This window comes from Vombatus ursinus, unplaced genomic scaffold (genome assembly GCF_900497805.2).
Source record: "Vombatus ursinus unplaced genomic scaffold, bare-nosed wombat genome assembly UNPS02014768.1, whole genome shotgun sequence".
NCBI lineage: Eukaryota > Metazoa > Chordata > Mammalia > Diprotodontia > Vombatidae > Vombatus > Vombatus ursinus.
The window spans coordinates 28,064,225-28,083,405 of NW_020954546.1; the positions used below are offsets into that span (position 1 = coordinate 28,064,225).

Genomic DNA, 19,181 nt, shown 5'->3' on the forward strand with positions numbered 1-19,181 from the left:
ATTCCCAATTCTTTGATAAGGTTGCTATAAAGAAATTATAAATATTTTGGAAAAAGAAATTAAGTACTGTTTACCTTGTTATTTATTACTGTTTTGCTCTAGTTTATTTTAACCTTAAATGCAATAATAGAAAATTGTACATTTTTAAAAAATTGACTTATTTGTTCAAATAAACTAACATTGAATTTATTGTGTGTTGAGCATTGTACTAGGAATCAAGGGAGTTACCTAGTTTAGAAATAGCTCTTGCTTTCATAGAGCTTAAAAGTCACATTAAAAAAACTTTTTTAGCTCAGATCTGTGATTTCATCTGTGTAGGAAGCCTCCCTCTTGAGGAAGTTCTTTTACTGATACAGACCAGCAGCCCATCTCCATCTTAGAGTCTTAGACAGTTGCTTGGGCAACTGAGAAGTGAATGGGCTTGCCCAGGTCATCCACTGGTGGACAGTCAGGTCATCCTAGTTTGAAGGCCAGCTCTCTATGCATTATGCTCAGCTGCTTCTCACTTTATTGTCATATTCTATAAATATAACACAAAATGACGCACAAATTCATGGTCATCCAGGTACAGAATTTCAGACTTCACAAGGACCTCCGTAACTACAAGAGGTGCTTAATAAATGCTCGCTAGATGGCTTGGATCTCAGGCAGCCCTTCCTCTGTCACCTGATTCATGAGTGGGGCCCCCTCCCCTTTTTTTGCAGAGCGCCAGTGAAAAGAGCCGCTCTGGTTGTTAGGAAGCTTTTCTTGACACAAGGCCGACATCGGCCTCTTCACAGTGTGCACCAGGGCTCCTCATTGTGCCCACTTACACGCTGGCCCTTCCGGTCTTTCCCCATGGCTTCTTTTCTCCAGGCTCACCATCCTCATCTTTGGCATCTTGCTTGCCCTGTCCTGTGTGCCCTTCAACTTACCTTATGGGTGTCCTTCCTCAAATGGGGCCAAAAGGGAGCTTCCCACTCCAGTGAGTCTCCTCACTGGGTCCAAATGCTATGGGACCATCCCTTTTTCTCCCCTGGAAACTTAGCCTCTCGCTGCTCCTGATTATTGCATTTGTTTCCATGGCAACTCTAGAATGCTGCTGATAGGTGTGAGCTTGCAGTTCATTGAAGCCCCCAGATCTTCTCTAGATAGCCTTGTGCTTGTGAAGATGAGTTTTTTGAACCCAAGTGTAAGACTTCCCATTTATCTCTATTCTACATCTTCTTATTATGGACTCAATCTTCTATCCTATCAGAACCTTTTTTGGCTCTAGGATATTAATTTTCCCTCCCATCTTTTTGTCATTTGGGACTAGCCTTTCTCTGTGTCATTGACACAGATGTTAAATGCCACAGGTTCAAGGTCAGATCCCTGGAGATTTCTACCAGAGGCCTTCTTCCAAGCTGACATCCACTCTTGATGATAACTGTTTGGCTCCAGCTGTACAGTCACTCAGACACTGGCCTAATTGTGCTAACATCTAGGCTCTCGCTCACTCTGTTTCCACAAAAAATGTTGTAAGTGACTTGTCAGGTGCTTCACTAAAATCTTTGCCTATAGCATCCTGATCCACCGTTTGAATAATTCTGTCGAAAAAGGAAATAACATTAGTCTGGTGTGACCTGCTTTTGTTGAACCATCACTTCCTTTTCTACACATTCGTTAACTATTTCTTTAATAATCTGTTCTAGAATTTTGACAGGAGTTGGATTCAAGCTTAGTCACTGGTATGTCCATTACAAAGCCTTTCTCTTCCCTTTTTTGAAATGTAGGGCAATACTTCTTGCCCTTCTTCAGTCCTGCAGTACGTTTCCCATTCTCCAGGATCTTTCCAGAAGTCCTGGCTCTGGAGTTCAAAGATCTGGATTCAGATCTGGCCTCTGATGCTTCTTGCCTCTGCAGCATTGGGTAACACGTCTAACCTGCCAAAGCATCGGTCCAAGGGGTTGGACTGGATGGCCTCTGTGCTCCCTTCCCAGTCGATGACCTTTTGTAAAAGATTCCTTATGGGGGCTTAGTGATCATATCCACTAGTTCTTGTATTAGCCAAATAGGGAATTCCTCTGGTCTAGGGCCTTGACAGAATAGACGCAAAGGGTGTGGTTACAAGGTGGCAGGCTGTCCACTTTGGGTGGAGCATAGTATTCATATGTGGAGGGGAGTGTTAGGGTGGAAAGCTGGGAAAATAGGAAGGTCTGGCCCTCCGGACCACGGGCTTGACTCTATTCAGAAGGGAGCCAGCCATTCAAGGGTTTTCATCCACTTATGTGTGGCGGTGCCATGCAAGGGTGTGGAAGGCGGACAGATGGGAGGATCAGATAGGCTCGTGGAATAGTTCAGGTAAATGGTACTGACCTATACTAGGGCCATGCAAGTGAGAGTAGATAGAGGAGATGGCCGTGAGAGAGAGTGGGCACGTGGAAGCACCTGGCCTTGGTAACTGCTCGGACATGAGAAGGGAACGGATGGGGAGAGTTTACAAAGAACTCCAGAATGAGAGGATGGATGAGTGATGCTGGCAGAAATAGTGGTAGCAGAAGGAGTAGGTTTAGGAGGAATGTGGATAAACTTGGTGGGACATTCATTGGGAGTTTGGATTCTGTTAAGACATCCCGGAGATAGTTTGAGATTCAGATCTGGAGCTTAGGAGAGTGCTCAGGGTTGGAGACATTCTGGAAAGAGAAGAAAGCCAAGGATGGAACCTTGGTAGACAGTTATTGTGGAGGGTTGGGAAGAGGACAAAATACAGTCAGTTACGATACAAAAAAAAAGGAAGGTTACAGAGAGAAGTGGCAGGGGAACCAGTAGTGTGTGAAGCTCTCTCTGTCTCTCTCTCTCTCTCTCTGTCTCTCTCTCTTTCTGTGTCTCTCTGTCTCTCTCTCTCTCACACACACACACACCTACACACTTTGTACACTTTGTAGAATTGTGTTATAAATTTATTGGCACACTTAAATTCTGCCCTCTCTTCTAGAAGGTATATTGAGAATTAGGGGTACCTAAAGAGATTGTTCCCTAAGGCTGTTAGCTAATTTCCAGGCTAGGCTCTATTTGAGTAAAAATTGATAAACATTGTTTATTTTTATAATCTTACCATCTTTTAGACATCCTTTGAACAAATTCAAGAGATAATTGTTTAGTAGTAGCATTGTAGTGGAGTGGAATGGGCGTTGGATTTGTTATTAGAAGGCCTGGGTTCAAATCCTGGCCTTGTTACTTGTCATTTTCCTCGTCTGAAAAATGAGGAGGTTAAACTAGGTGAGCTATTAAGTTTCCCAGCTCAAATTGTTTGGTCAGGGGTCAGGGGTCAGGGCAGAGTTTGGGTGTGAGGTCAGCAGGATTATGTGCCATATAGAGGGCTGAGGGAGATGAGAGCTAAAGAGTAGCTAGTGGGTAATGGGGTGATTGGGTCACTGGTGCACTTAGAGCAATTTAATCAGGATGATGGGGAGAAGAAGCAGGTTGAGTAGGAAGGAAGGAATTGGCAGTATTTGGCATAGACAAATTTTTCAAGAGGTTTAACTGTAGTGGATCCCCCGGTCAAGGGATGGTTTCAGTTTTTTAGCATCATGGCGACCTTGTCATGATTGATGGAGTGAGGACCTGGAGAAAACCAGAGAGGAGGAGATCAGAGGAACTTATGGAGACTGAACAGAGTTGAAGAAGAAAGGACAGGGCAGGCAGGAGGACAGGAGTGGAGTGGGGGAGGTGAGGGCCTTGTTAGATTGCCTCTGTCTTCTTAACAAGCCGGGAGATGAAGTAGATGATTCATCATTAATTAATTTTGAGCCCTCTGGTCCAACCCGCTTCCGAGGCCCAGAGAGGTTGTGTGACTTGCCGAAGCGTGCAGAGTAGGTAGCAGAGACAGTTGCCTGATTCTGGATCCAGTGGTGCACCCTACTGTACCCCACTGTCGTTCACGGTAAGAGCGAGGCTGGGGGTTGGGGGAGGGACTTTGAGGTTGGATAAAGAGCTGTGGGGACTCATACACGGGATCTAGTGCTGGAGAAAATGTGGTCCTCTCATAGCTGCAGACCAAAGTTGTCCCCACAGGACTTTTACTTCATGAGTGGGGCACAGTGTTCAAGACGTGTACATAACAGCCACGAATGGGTTTCAAAGGATTAGTCTAAGCTACATTTTACCAGACACATGGCCAGAAGTCTTAAATGAACAATCAGTTATCCACTGAGTACACTTGGTTTTTGCATATTAAAGCCATAGGACCTTTAAAAACTTAATGATTCCTAGAGGGTTTTATTATACAGAGGCCACATCCCTTGGCAATGTGAAGAGTGGAGAGGTTTTTGATCACCTGGCATTACATGATAGATAACCTTTTGTGACCTTTATCCTTTGAGCGTTTTAATACAGTCTGCTTTAGAGAAAGGAAAAGCAAACAGAAGGAAGTTTGTCTCTGTAACCTTATCTCAGTGTAATGCCCGGATTATCCAGATTTCAAGAAATAAGTTCTGTTTTCAAATTGCAAATTGTCCACTTGATGTTCTGTTGGGAGCGAGCCAGATTACAGTCAACAGGTACTTGAAATTGATGAGTGGCAGGAATTTCTGCTAATAGCCATGTTGTCCAAAAATGTGTTTTTCCCTCTCACAGCTGCATAGTCTAAAGTTGGCCTTAGATGCTTTTTACCACCTAGGCAGGGTACAAGATCCAAGCTGTGTAAGTACAGTAAATTGTGGAGGTTTTAAAAAGATAAAACGCGGTATTTTGTCTTTGTATATACTTGTTTTTACCCAAAGAGTCAAAAATAATTTAAAATAGAGTAAGTCGGTCATCTAACTTCTTGCTCCTCATATAATAATATCTAGTGAGTCAAATAATTCAAAAGTATTGGGTATGAAGATATAAGACTAGGCGGTTAATTTTGCTGTAGGAAAAAGAAGTGTGAATCTGGAGCCCATATATTGTCCTTCATTCACTACTAGACCACTAACAATCTCCCAAAGCAACACTCTCAAAATTGGTTATTACTTTTCAATAAATTGATAGGAATGGCATGGAATATTTCTGTTTGAGTTGGATTTATTCTGTTTACTTCTTCCATACTTATGTAAGTTCTGGATTTTGCAGTTTCATAATTAGTTTTTCATGTACTAATGCTACATTTCTACATCTGTTTTGAAGTAAAATTAAAATGTAAACTTTTAAGTGAAACGGGAATTTTAAAAACATTTTAAAATCCAAATAGAATGTTAAATTAGAAAAGAAATGCATTTAGTTTTGAATTTCCATTTAACAAAATATTTTGTTCAGACTAATTTATGTGTTTGTTTATGGTGATTGTTAGTCTTTCATGTTTCTTGTCCATTTTTGCTTATATGTTTAAAATCATGAGTTTACTAATAATTTTATTTCATTTACTAACATTGTTGTAAATATGTTTGTTCTTATTTGGGGAATCTACACATAGCTGCTCCCCATATAACTCTGTAAAAGTATGAACCACCGTAATTTATCTTAATCTATCGCAATTTTTTTTAAGCTTTCATTAAATAGCTTTAATTAGAGCAAGAGCTTAATCTCTGATATCTAAATCATCAAGTTTTTCTCCTCTGTAATTGGATCACCTTCAGAATTAGCCCTGTAAAAGGCTGTTTAGTTTTCAGATTAGCTAGTTGTCTGGACATACAAATCTCAGCACTTTTTCTACTTTTGTTTACAAATTATTCTGTTTCTCTCTCCCTCTTGAGCACAATACAGAACATCTAGAAATTAGTGGTTGGAGGGCTTATTTGAAGACTGGAAATTACGGTGTGTTTTTTTGCATGGTCTGAGACACTTTTTGACATCTACTTTAGCCTATATGAGTTCAGAGCCAGAATGAGTTACTCATTACGTTAAGCGACATATTTATTTTCGTACTGATACTTTTCCTTCCTTATGGTCTGGCTTCTTTTCTAGTCTGCCCTGGATTGGTGGCCCAAGATCGATGCTGTGTATTGTCATTCTGTTGAACTCCGAAACATGTTTGGTGAAACCCTTCACAAGGCGGTGCAGGGCTGTGGGGCTCACGCTGCAATCCGAATGGCGCCGGTAAGACAAAGCCACAGGTGGAGCGCGTCTCTTGCCCTGGGCCCTGCCCTTCACTGCATTGTCAGTGTCTTCATTCCATTCCCGCTGTTTATATTCATCAGCTCGAGTCCTGAAGACAGAACTAACTGACCTGGGCCCCAGACCCTTCTGTGCGTGATGCACATTGATGAAAAATCCCTGTTACTTTGAAGGGCTTAGAGTTAAGGATCTTATATTAACTTTATAGAGTACTGTGTGTCGTCTCGATGACTGACTAGGCCTCTTGACTGTAAATGTAGGGTGGCCTTAAATTTTATTTTATTTTATTTTTTTGAGACTCTGTTTTGAGTAGAAGAAAGGGAAGCCAAATTCTAGGTTACGGTGAATGCCCCCCCTTATGCAGGATTTTGCCCACTGGATCCAAAGTGTTTCTGTGCAGGGAAAAGAAGTAAAATTTTAACGGATTATATTTATGTATCAAGATATTTGGTAAATTTCCAATGCTGTTTGGTAGCTTAGTACTCTGAGGATTATTCATTGATAGGCACTGTTGGATATGAGGTTAGATTATGTTAAAGCTTAGGATTTTAAGACAGTGTCTTGTGTACTAGTAAAGCCAAAACATACATGCAGCTCAGCTCTCCCCTTAAAAAGGAATTTAAAGTATTTTGTTGGACCAACCCGAACAGGCAGTCACAGACAGGATCATGCCGCACACATTCTTAGTGTCATTGTCTAGGACGGGTGTTTATCCATAGCAACTCTCGACATTGATTGGTGGTGCTTTGTTTTTTGCTTCTTATTTTCTGTTCTGATTGGCTGCTGTCGCTCACATGATCAGATGCCAGCCAGTCACTGTTTTGCGTGGCAGTGGGCTTCTGTGGCTGTAAGTATGACCCACTGTGACTACCACAGAAAAGTCCCCCGTCTTCTTGATGGCTCTGTGTGGAGTGACTGCTCCAGTCATACCATTTCATGTGGAAAATAGAGCATGTCCTCACGTAGTGTTTGCTGTAGTCATTAAATTGCTTCCTTTTTGCCATGCTTTGTTTTCCAGAATTCTCATAACCAAAAAAAAAAACCTGGTGATTTTACATAATCATAGCTCATATTTATTCAATTGTCACTGTTTGTCAGGGGTTCCTGAAGTCTACACTCTGCATGTTCAGATAGAAAAATTCTGTGCTAACAATTATAGTTTGGAATTGTGTCTAGGTGTGCTAAAATTCTAGCAAAGAGAGTAACAACATGATTTTTTCGTTATTATAGATTTTTAAACGTACTAAAAAATCTAAACTAGAGATTTAATGTATTACTGTAGACTTTAACACTGAAATAGTTTGTAGTTCATTTTTTAAGTGGCAAAAGTTTTCAAAGTTGAAAAAGAAATTTCCCTCCAGGTACAGCTTTAGAGGTAAGTGCCTAGAGGCCCACTTGGGCCTTATCTTTTTCTTTTCTTTTTTAAGTTGTAAAGATGTCCTAGGAAGTGACCTTTCCTTGGATCTTTGCAGCTTCTCGGGGGAAGTTTGTTGCATTCTGATGCCCTGACTTCCTACAGTAACTTTGCTCCTTTTTGAGGGGAGGTGTGGTATTCAAATTAGGAATTGGATCATGATTCGTTTTCAGCTATTCAGTTATTTCAATTATTCAGTTATTTTCAGCAATTCTAATGTGAATCACCACAAAAATCAGATGTATTTGTGTATCTTTTTTGAATAAGGGCAACACTGACCATATGTATTCTAGATTTAGAATTTACTCAAGTTCTTGAGACATGAACTGGTAGGTGGAGCTACCGATTCCAGCAATTTACCTCCTGGGGCTAAGGACATCTAGGATGCAAACTGGACTTTTACTTGGGTTATTTTTTGAACATTTTTGTCATCCCTAGAATTCGTTTCCTAAAACTGTGTGTGTGTGTGTGTGTGTGTGTGTGTGTGTTGTTTGCTGGTGGAAGACCAAATTTTAGCTAATTTTCATGTCTGAGAGAAGAGCTGGTCAAAGTCTTTAAGGGTCTGCTTAGGCCATCCCAGAATATTTCTGTCAGGGTTGAATGTGATCCTAGATCATCTAGTCTACTCTCCCACTGAAAGTGAGAATTGTTTCTAGGAAATCGTTAATAGCTCTTCAGAAACCTCTGCTTGGGTATTTCCAATCAATGGGAGTTTCTATGTGTATCCCATTCTTTTTTTTTTTTAAAGGCAGTTGGGGTTAAGTGACTTGCCCAGGGTCACACAGCTAGTGTCATGTGTTTGATCTGAGGCTGGATTTGAATTCAGGTCCTCCTGATTTCAGGGCTGGTACTCCATCCACTGCGTGTGTGCCATTCTTAACCGTTAGGAAGTTCTTAATGACACTGAACCAAAACCTGCTTTCCTGTCATTTCTCCCTACTGGGCAACAGTCTGTCCTCTGGAGTTGCACAGAAAGAGTCTGCCCACTCTCCTGGGAGAGAGCAATTTGAAGACTTGGAGTTAAATGCCCTGCCCAGGTCCTTGGACCATTTTCAGATGACATCCTTATAGGACATAGTTTCTAGATCCTTGACTAACCAGAGCACCTTCCGTTTTGTCCATGCCCTTTGCGTACCTGTGGGGCAGAATGTAACATCCGGTACAGATTATAGCACTCTTGCTGCGGCCTTAATGGACACTATTTCCATTACTGCCACCAAAGATGAGCTAATGTTAGTATTTCATTATAGCATCAGTCTCATTTTCTCATATGGATATTGTGGTCAGCCAGATACTCTAAATCTTTTTCCTATGTACTGATGCTCTTGTTTTCATATATACCATTTGTGCATTTCAGTTTTTGAAATTTATAATTTCATCACCAATTTTGATGGTTTTACCTTCCACCCGTTGTTCCTGGGTTAGCTCCCTGGGGCCAAACAGGATTTGTCCTATACCTTTGTCACCTGACAGCCCTTCAGATCCTTGAGCACAGCTGGCTGGTTCCTGCTGAGCCTTGTCTTCTACAGCCTCAACATCCCTGTTCTTTCAGCTGATCCAGTGTATCCTGTCTACTAGGCCCTTCCTCACCCTCTTTGCCTTCCTCTACGTTCCTCTTTAAGATGTGTGCCCAGAACTGAGCCTGATGTTCTAGATGACATCCGACTAGGGCTGAGTACAATGGGACTGTCACCTGTGCCTGGAAGATGTGTTCCCTTTTAATGCAATAACTTTTATGGTCACCAGATCACACTGCTGACTCTAATATTAAGCTTGTGGTCCACTAAAAGCCCCAGATCTTTTTCAGGATAGCTACTATCTTGGTATGCAAGACTTTACATTTATTCCAATTGAATTTCATCGTATATTCAGCTCAGTACTCTAACATGTCAAAATCTTTTTGTTTCCTGACTCTGTCATTCACTTTGTTACCTATTCCTCTGAGCTTTGTGATTTGCAAATTTAATGAGCATATCATCTTTGCCTTTCTGTCATTGATTAAAATGTTAAATGCTATAGTATTATGTATAGATCTTTGAGAAGCTCCACTGAATATCTCTTGCTATTGATCAAACACCAATTACATCCAACCAGTTATGAATCCATTTGATTGGAATAATCAGCTTTCATTAAGTAATGACTTTAAATAGCAGATAATGTCTTTGAATTTTTACATATGTACATATATATCTTTTGCTCATCTCGCATTTTGGAGGTGGGATCTCTGGTTGGTCTTCTGTAATTGACCTCTATAATTTATTGACCTCCATAATTAAAGCATGTAATATTAAATTAAATTATTTTTTCTTTATAGGAGAAACCAAAACAGTTAATTTATGAGTTACTAATTTTTTCTTACTATGTGTATTAACTGTTGTTAGACAAAGCACACATATATTAGCAATGAATTTCCATTTAGGCTTGGAACAGGAAGAAGAACAGTAAATTCATTAATTACTTTATTTTCACTTGAAATAAATTGCGCTTTTGCTGTGAATATATAACAACCTTCCCACTCCCACCTCCTGTTCCTTCACTTCTCATTTCTTTGAGAGGAAAAAACAGACAGATATGCATGGAAGGATAACGTTAATGAACCAGTTGCACTTACTATTTATACACACCAGATTTAGAGGAAAAAAATGAACCTTATAGTTGGATAAGCATAATTACTTTTTTAGATAGTCTGTTATTCCCAGTAACAGACCATTTATGGTTGATAAATTGAAACTGGATTTCTGAACTACATTTGAAATTTAGAAGTCTCGTGTCATACCAGGCAGCCAGTGGTCTGTCATTTTTTTGAGTATATGTTGTTCAGCAACTTTGCTAAAAAAAATTTGTTCCGTATTAATCTGAGATATTTTTGTGTTTTTATATACTAATAGTAATGACACATGTTCCATGAGATAATTCTCAGAATTCTTTCTGCATTTTTCCAGTGATACCTTGTCATGTTTCTAATGAAATAGATATTATTCACTTTGGGTGGTGAATAACATTAAAGCACAAAGCAACAACTTCAAGGAGAAACTATCTTAAAATAGTAAAGTGTCTAGAATAATTTTGAGAAAAATTTTTTAAAGGAGTGGATATGGTGCCACCCTGGCATTAAAGCATTGAGTCAAACATTTCTTCTGTGTATGATGCATGTCAATTTCCATTTTTATGTTTTTTACATTTTTCTTGGCTAAAGAGTCCCCTTACCCAAAACTTGTTAAGCTCCAATGCATTTTCATAGTTCTGGAAAATTACTTTTTATATTAGTCAGTCTGATTGAGACTGGTAGGTTGATATTTGTGTGTGTGTGTGTGTGTGTGTGTGTGTGTGTGTGTGTGTGTGTGTTTGTGTGCGCATGCCAAATCAGTTTTTCTAGGTTTTTTTTTACTTAAATCGTACAAATAGATTACACCGAAGTTTATATTAAAAGTACATTTTCTGATGTTAATAGCCCTAAATTGTGTTGCTCTATGTTTCGTGTGATAATCTTTCAAAAAAGTTGGATTGTTAGTATCCTCTAAGTAAATACTAGATACTGACAGGATAATAATATATTTTTCTTAGAGTCTTACATTTAAAGAAAAAATGACAAGCCTTAAATTTAAAGAAAAACCTACGGACTTGGAAACAAGAAGTTATAAATACCTCCTATTATCCATGGTGAAACTAATCCATGCGGATCCAAAGCTGTTGCTCTGTGTAAGTAAACTTCTTTTGATGCTTGAAATTCTTCCCGTTAATGTAACTTGACAGAAACGCCATGTTCCTGAAAGATTACTGTTCTCTAGAAAGGATTTTGACATTTCCTATTTACCGTTTCAAATTGACTTTTTCCTTAAAAAAAAAAAATCAACTGGAGGATGATGACACAGTTAATTCCCTGGACTACTCATACTTATTTCCTTAATTTGTAATGTGCTCTAGAAGGGTGTTTATCCTGATTTTGTAACTATCATATTGTTAGCATGTGTCCGCCTGTTTAATAAGGAGAGTTCTAAGAGTAGATGGTGAGCGAGGGGGAGCAGCCATTGGGCACAGCTTGACCTCTGCTAGGGAAAACTGGGGGAAGGTTCAATATTGATATTTCTGTTTGCAGGGTGGGTTAAATCTCCTGCCCAGTCTCCTCCCGTTTTCTTTCTGTCTGGGAGATATGGAAGAAGAGAAAGAAGAGTGGGAGGAAGGGAAGTGAGGTTCAGGGCGGGGCACTAGATTTGGAGTTGGGTCTGTCTGTGGTCACACCCTCTGCTCTTCCATATGCTTCCTGTGTGACCTTGTCTGAGTCACTTCAGTCAGTCCACAATCCACAAGATCCTGCTGTGTGTCTGGTGCTGTTGATCCAAGACAGTGGCTGCTACTCATACTAGTCTATTTCCCTAGTATATGAGAACCTTGCTCACAGCACCCAAGTAAGTTCTACAAGTAGTAGCATCCTCCTATACCTAGCTAAGAACTTGGCAGCTCAGAGGTGAAGTGGCCTGCCCTCAAGGAGCTTCCATTCCGTTGGGGAAAGACAACACAGCCATAGTGAGATATAGGTGAAATGAAGAACAAACAGAAAGAAGGCAATCTGGCTGGAGAAGGCTCCAGCACGGTGGTTCTCCCATGCTTTTTGCTCACAGGACGGTATTCCTTGCCACTTTGAAGGTGTCTCTGAACAGCACTAGGAGAGACTCAGTCAATGGACTTAGATGCACCTTTCCCTTAATAAGTCAGCCTTTTGTTGAGTTCTTTGTGAATCTAAGGTCTGATGTGTTTTGAGGTTAGTGCAGATGTGTGATAGGCAAGTTTTATTTATTTTTTGAATACTATACGCGTACCATGTATGCAAGGTAAATCTAATTTATGTCAGTCAGAGTCTTCATGCATTTTATTTTATCTGCAATAACCTAACATCCAGAGTTTCTCAATACGCCTACTAGAACCGTGGAAGCACTACCCAGACAGCTGGAGGGAAGGCTTCACGCCCTGGGGGAACAGACGGGACAGGACTGACTGGGGAGCCTAAGAAGGGCAGTGCCTCCCCACCATGCATTGGGCCAGTGCAGAGCCATGAAGGCAGGAGTGGGAATGTTGTCGGAGAAGATGACTGAGAAGGGCAGTTTGGCAGGACCAGAGAGCATGGGCCAAGGAAGAGTGTGTGTTAGGAAGCTGGAAAGGGAGCTTGAGGGCAAGCCCGTTACTTTAGGTGCCCAAAAGAGAAGTTTTTATTAGATTCCGTGGAGTTGAAGTAATGCAGTAGTTGGACTGACTTATGTGTGGAGGTTGAACAGAGTCGGGAGAGACTTGAGGCATGGCCAGTTGGGAAGCTTTTGCCTTGGTCCAGGTGAGAATTGATGAGGGCTGGACTTAGGGTAGTTGTGTGAGTGGGCCTTTATTTCCTTATCAGTAAAATTAAGGAACTGGACCAGATGACTTCAGAGGACCCTTTCAGCTCCAGTCTAGATACCTAAAATAGGAGCGCCCTATTCAACAGCCGCAGCCAGTTAGAACCTCAGATCAAAATTTGTCCTCCCCCTTAGCCCCATAATAGTCGCATGTAATGGAGAACATGGCATGTTACAGTTAACCTTTAACCTATTCTCTGTCCTTATTGAAATCCCTGTCCCAGTCTTAATCCTATAATTAACCAGTTATTGTCCTCTGCTTTCAAATTCCTTTCCCCTTTGTTCTCTGGTTTCTCCTCCCATGCCCACGTCCACGTCCAGCCTTGGATTACTTCATCCTCTACAACGCCTTTGCTCTGGCTGAATGGAGTTGGACGAAGTCATACTATCTGTTGACTGGATACACTATAAACTTGTTATCTTACTCCATCTGGGCCCTCACTGCAGCAAGGCAATCCTTTTTTTCATCTTTTATTGATACCCTATCTCATTTCCCACAGAAACTAGTTTGTTCCATACCTTGGCTTCTTTTTTTTTTTTTTATTGGCTAGGCAAATGGGGTTAAGTGACTTGCCCAGGGTCACACAGCTAGTGAGTGTCATGTGTCTAAGGCCACATTTGAACTCAGATCCTCCTGACTCCAGGGCTGGTGCTGTATCCACAGGGCCACCTAGCTGCCCCCCTTGGCTTCTTTCTTAAAGCCTCTTACAGTTCCCCCTTCCCCCCATCTTCAGACAAAGTTGACAAAATTGAGGCCGTTTGCCCTGAGCTCCCTCTCCTATGCTTCTCTTGAATGAATTAAAATGAATGAAAAGACATGTATTAAGTATTTACCCCATACGTTCTGGGCATGCAGATAGAAATGTTGAGAGGATCCCTCCTCTCAAGGAGGGTGCCGGTATGTTGTAGAAGGTGCGGCTGTTGGGCATATGGAAAGGCCCAGAATCCTCAGGGTGCAGTGGGCTGAAGGGAGGAAGGTGCCGAGAAGGGATGATGGTCCTGGGGGCACAGAGGGTCTCCACGGGTGCTTTGCCCCTTCTCTGTTTATCTCCTCCAGTAGACTGCCCTCTGTCATCCCCCACCTTCTCCTCAATCCTTAGTCTCTCCTCATCTGTTTGGCTTTTCCCTATTGCTGTCCAACATGCCCAAGTCCGCTTCTTTTTTTTTTTTTTTAAAAAAGGCAGTTGGTGTTAAGTGACTAACCCAGGGTCACACAGCTAGTAAGTATCTGAATCTTAACCTGAACTTGGGTCACTCCAAGGCCTGTGTTCTATCCACAGTGCCACCTAACTGCCTGCCCCTCTCCTTTTTTTGAAAACCTCTAGACCCTGCCGTCCTCTCAAGTCTCTCATCCTATAACTTTTTTCCCTTTCTCAGGCAGACTCCTTTAAAAAGCTGCAGCTTTTAGGCATCTGCCTTGATTTCCTCCTGTGCCTCAGGCGGAGCCATCTCTTTTTCTGTCATCCGCCTCACCACTCTGCAGTGTTCTTGGTTGGCTTCTCCTCCTGGATGATGATTTCCTCTGTTTTTGGTGCTACTTCTGTCTCTGGCTCTCCTCCTCCCTCTCTGACCCTCCTCCCCCATCTCTCCTTTGGTGTGTTGTCATCCGTATCACGGCCCCCTGAGTATGGGGACTCCAGGACTCTGGCCTGGTCCCTTTTCTCTCTTGGTGACCTTACTAGTTCCTAGGAGTTCAGCTCTCCTCTCCATGCACATCACTGCTGTCTGTCTATCTGTCTGTCTGGTCTCAGTCATTTCCTACTGGATGCCCTGGAGACATCCCGAGCCTGTCAGGTCCACGTAGCCCATTCTGCTGAACCCTCCTCTCCGAGTAGGGGACCCTTTGCTCGCCTCATGGAGCTGGCTGTGGTTGAGAGCTTCGTTCTTGGAAAATCACCGTGGATGGTGGAGCCCAGCCCCTTCTCTGCTGTCTCCCCCTTGGTGCCACACACCTGTAAACTTTCTTCACTTGGAGGTGTGTGCTTGTGGACAGTTATACAAAAGCAGTCCTCTAAGGACTGAGTGACGGCTGGCATTCGGGGCACCTTAGCTTCATTTCTCTGCCTGCAATTCAGTTTCACAGAAGGGAGCCAAATTCCCTGGTGCTTACAGGTATGTGTGTACTCCTGCTGGAGTATTTGAAGAAATAGAAATTAAGTGCCTATGGGACTGTTGGAGCTCAACCTTGAAGATGCTATCTTTGCCGCCATCTAGTGGATAAACTGAATGTTTGACAGCTGCAAATCCATTCAAAGAGTGGAAGATGTGTTATAAAGACTTGGGAAGAGTTTCTATTTTAGATACTTACTGACCGAGTTTAAATGAATTTGGGAAGAAGGCCAGCTTGCATTACTGAAAAGTTGAGATTAGTGCCTCCAAACTCTTTTGATCATACATACCATCAGAAAAGAAAAAGGGAGCAGGCTCACCTACTCTATCTGTGTTTACTTATTTGTTTATTGTATGCAGGTACCTATGTATGAGTAATGATGTTCATCCTAAAACTTGGGCAAAACCAGAAATTAAAAAGATAAAGATAAAATAATATTTGAACCTAGAGGCAATAAGGAGCCCCTGGAATTTATTGAGTAGGAGTGATATGGTCAGACCTGTGCATTAGGAAAGTCCCTTTGGCATCATGGAGAGTGAGGTGGAGAAAGGACAGACATTTGAGACAGGGAGAACAGTTTTGACTGGGGACTGTCAGTCTAGGTGAGAGATGATGAGGGCCTGTCCTGGGTCAGTGGTGGCTCTGTGAGCTAGGAGAAGGGGCTGAATCCTCAAGGCACGTGGAGGTAGACACGACAAGCTTTCCCAGTTGTTGGATTTCTGTGGGGTGAGGGAAAGTGAACGAATTAAGGAGAACACCAGCGTTGTAAACCTGGGACTGGAAGGGTGGTGGTGCCTTCTTCAAATAGGGTGACATTTGGAAGAAGGATGTGTTTCGGATGGAAAGATAGGGAATTGCAGCTCATTCATTTCTTCTGTGGCATGGCTTGCTCACCGACCACTGCCTCAGAGAGCAGAGCCTCACCCATTTGGGGTGCCTGTTTCAGCTGAGAGATGGGAGAGGGTGGGCCAGCAGGTGAGGGGGATGCCTCCAATCATTCTGCCTGCACAGCTGTTTATTGGTGGTTGGTTCAGGTTAGATTTGGGTATAACTACCCTGAGGGGCCCACAGGAAACTCTCCCTGTGAGAAAGGGCAATTGGGTGATCGATGTAGGGGGCATTTAAGGCACAGGACAATTGTGTTGGACTGTGGTTGACCAGCGGGAGAAGGGCGACATCAGACCCAGCTTCCTACCCCTCCCCTTGGTTTATCACACACTCCTTAAAGTTTCAGGCTGCTGCCCCTGCTTTGGAGAGTATGGACCTAGGTTTTCTCTTTTTAAAGTCATGTTACTTTTAGGATAACTGGAAATAGACTTACACTGTTGTCTTCTTGGCATCTTTTGCAGGACTACTTATTAAATTACTTTGAAAGAGTGACTTGTAATTAGAATATCAAAGGAGGTTTAGCTTCTACAAAATGTGTAGAATTATGATTATTTTACGTCTAAATGAGCATCTGAAGTTACTGAAAAAAGCTTTTTTTCTCAAGTAGCTAAAGCTTAAATCTTTGAAACTTTTTAACGTTATTGATTTGCTTACTAGACTCTGTTTGTGGTTGAAAGGTAGCATTGTGGTGGGTAAAAAAGGTAGGAGACCTTAATTCTAGTCCTAGCACTGCCCCTAATTTCAGAGCTTCAGCGTTTCTATGAAAATATGGGTGTGGGAAAGGAGGGGAGGGTTCTGGAGATTGGGATATCTTTCTCAAGTTGTAGATTTTTTCCTTCTATGATTCCCTAATACATTTCAATCTTATTTCTGTTGCAGTTACAAATTCCAAATTAATAAAGTCTAAGTTAGAAGATTATCTTTCCACCAGAATTGTTAAAGTTTAGAAATAATCCATTATTCTTTATCAAATCATAAAAACAGTTTTTCATTAATTCACTAATTTCAATTAATTCATTAATTTCAGTTAATTCACTTGGAGCCACCTGCCTTTCCTAAATGAGAATACTCTGAAGATGGTTCATATTTCTAGTTAGGGTTTTACAAAGTGTAGACAGATACAAGTAGAGAAACTCTACCGGGTGTTACGAAGGAGCATTAAAACTTTGCCTTGTTCTTTGCAGAATCCAAGAAAACAAGGGCCTGAAACTCAGGGGAGTACGGCAGAGTTAATCACAGGCCTGGTGCAGCTTGTCCCCCAGTCCAGCATGCCGGAAATAGCCCAAGAAGCAATGGAGGTAAGGAAAGCCTCGTCCTGGGTGTCCTGCTGAGTGGAGAGGCTGTTTGTGCCCACTTCACTGGGCTTCGTGGCGGGTGTCTGCCTCGTGGTAAAAGTTGGTAGTGATAGGTTGGAAAATGTCAGTGAAGGCATCTGCCTCTGGATTGTTTTAAGGTCCATAGAGGGCAGGGATGCTCTCGTTTGAGCTTTTATGAAACGTGTAACTGCTGTTGCTTAGACCAATAAGGAAATTTTAAATGTATTGATTATCAGTGACTTTAGGTAAAGCAGTTTTAAAACCAAATTATGAATGACACCTTATAATACCCTTAAAAAAATGAATATTGCTGCCAGCACTGCTTTTGAATGAGCTGATGAGAAGAGAAATACTGACCAAGCAAGAATGGCCCTCTGTCTTACCCTCTCTCCCTTTGATGGAGCTTCTGTGAAATGGGCTGGAGTTTCTTGTCTTGCTCTCTGGTAGGTGGGGATTTTGTGTAACTTCCATAGTTACAGTACACAGTCAAAATAGGAGTGAAAAAAGGACCAGATAAGGATGAACTCATGTTTGACCCTGGAGTCCCCAGGGAGCCACTCAGGGTTGCCGAGCTGGGGGCATGACTTGGTCAGAGGATGGACTGGAGAGAGGAGGGAAACATGGGGCAGGAGGACTGGGATTCTTCAGAAGGTCAGGACCTGCTGGGCACTTGGCCATTCTCTTTTATTTTGACTGTAGAGCAGCCCCTGGTGGGCCCAAGTTTCATGTGCTTCAAAAGAGGCTCAGGTTACTTGGGGCTGAAAGTTTGGTGTTTTTAGTCTGTCTTGGTTAGTTCTCTCTTTCACATTCACTTAGCCGTCAGCAGTTTGTCCTTGAAGATTTTCCTAGTTTCTGACCCTTCCTTGGCTCTTGCCCCTACTCTGCCAGCCCGCATCTCAGCTGCATTGGTCACCCCTCCTGACTCTGATCCCTCATCATCTCATCTCCTTTGTGGCGTTGTGGAAATGAAGAGCTGGCCAGGTTCCCACCCCAGCCTCATCCCTGGGCCAGCTAGTTACCATTTCTGAGTTGTACTTCCTTCCTGGGTCAAGTGGCCACAATCATGGATGTGCTAACCAGCTTGCAGGGCTTTTTGAGGAAGGTGCTTTGTAGACATTTAGGCCCTCTGACGGTGTCACAGCCAAAGTCCCGCCTGTACTTCCAGATTGTTGATAAGCTGCGTTTTCATCCCTCTCTGCCCCCACGTACAGAGAATGCTCTGTCTGACCTGGGGCTGGTGCCCTGTGTGCCCTGCACTGCTGCCATCCTTCTGGTCCCTGTCTGGAATGTTCTCCTTCCCCCCTACGCTGGGCCTGTCCGAGGCCTCCTCATCCCTTAAGGGCTGCCCCTTCCACAACCGCAGCTCTCTCCTTGTCCTTCTGGTTTAGCCAAGCACTCTCAGGACAGGGAGGGTCACGGGTGAGCGTTTTCATGCTGTTTATTTTACACTGAGGCTCAGATCCTAGCGATAACCATTGATTAGGGTTTCGAGAAATATTCTGTTGATTATATATTCTTCTCATCCATTGCTCTTTGGGAATTTGTAGCATGAATTTGGAAATTCCTGGCTAACTCCTTGTATTTATCAACAAAAGGACACTGGCCACTGGGGAGAGTGATTCTGGCAGGTAATACTTGAAATTGGTTGAGTATTTCCAGATGGCTTAGAATTATTTGGGGAGAGGAATTCAAATTAGATCCTGAAAGCACCCTAATATTTCCAGAAAGGGACCCTTGAGACACACGGGAACGTGTGCTGAGCAGAGGTAAAGTAATATCTTAAAGCTGTCTAGTCATTCCTGAGTTGCTTCTCTAGGTGGTGGTCCCTAGACCTGCGAAGACTGTCCCTGGTTCTGAGCAGTGCTCCATCTCTCCTGAATTCCTGTTTCTGACATGAAGGGAGCACAAAAGGACGTTTGTCCGACACTGGTGGCGAGGCCTTCCTGACCTCCACTTAGCTCCTGCTTATCTGTGGCTCATCTAGTGCTATGTCGTTGAACCTCCTTGGGCCTTGG

General features: G+C 42.5%; 1 protein-coding gene across 14 annotated transcripts in view; it reads left to right on the forward strand.

Moving 5' to 3' along the window:
• The window catches only part of NF1 (neurofibromin 1), a 246,780-nt gene that overhangs the window by 73,650 nt on the left and 153,949 nt on the right, over positions 1 to 19,181 (forward strand). For all 14 annotated transcript variants that reach the window (XM_027862574.1, XM_027862586.1, XM_027862578.1 and 11 more), the window contains exons 12-14: positions 5,905 to 6,036; positions 11,033 to 11,167; positions 17,035 to 17,148. In XM_027862574.1, the coding sequence (XP_027718375.1) occupies positions 5,905 to 6,036; positions 11,033 to 11,167; positions 17,035 to 17,148 (381 nt within the window). The remainder of the gene's footprint in view (positions 1 to 5,904; positions 6,037 to 11,032; positions 11,168 to 17,034; positions 17,149 to 19,181) is intronic.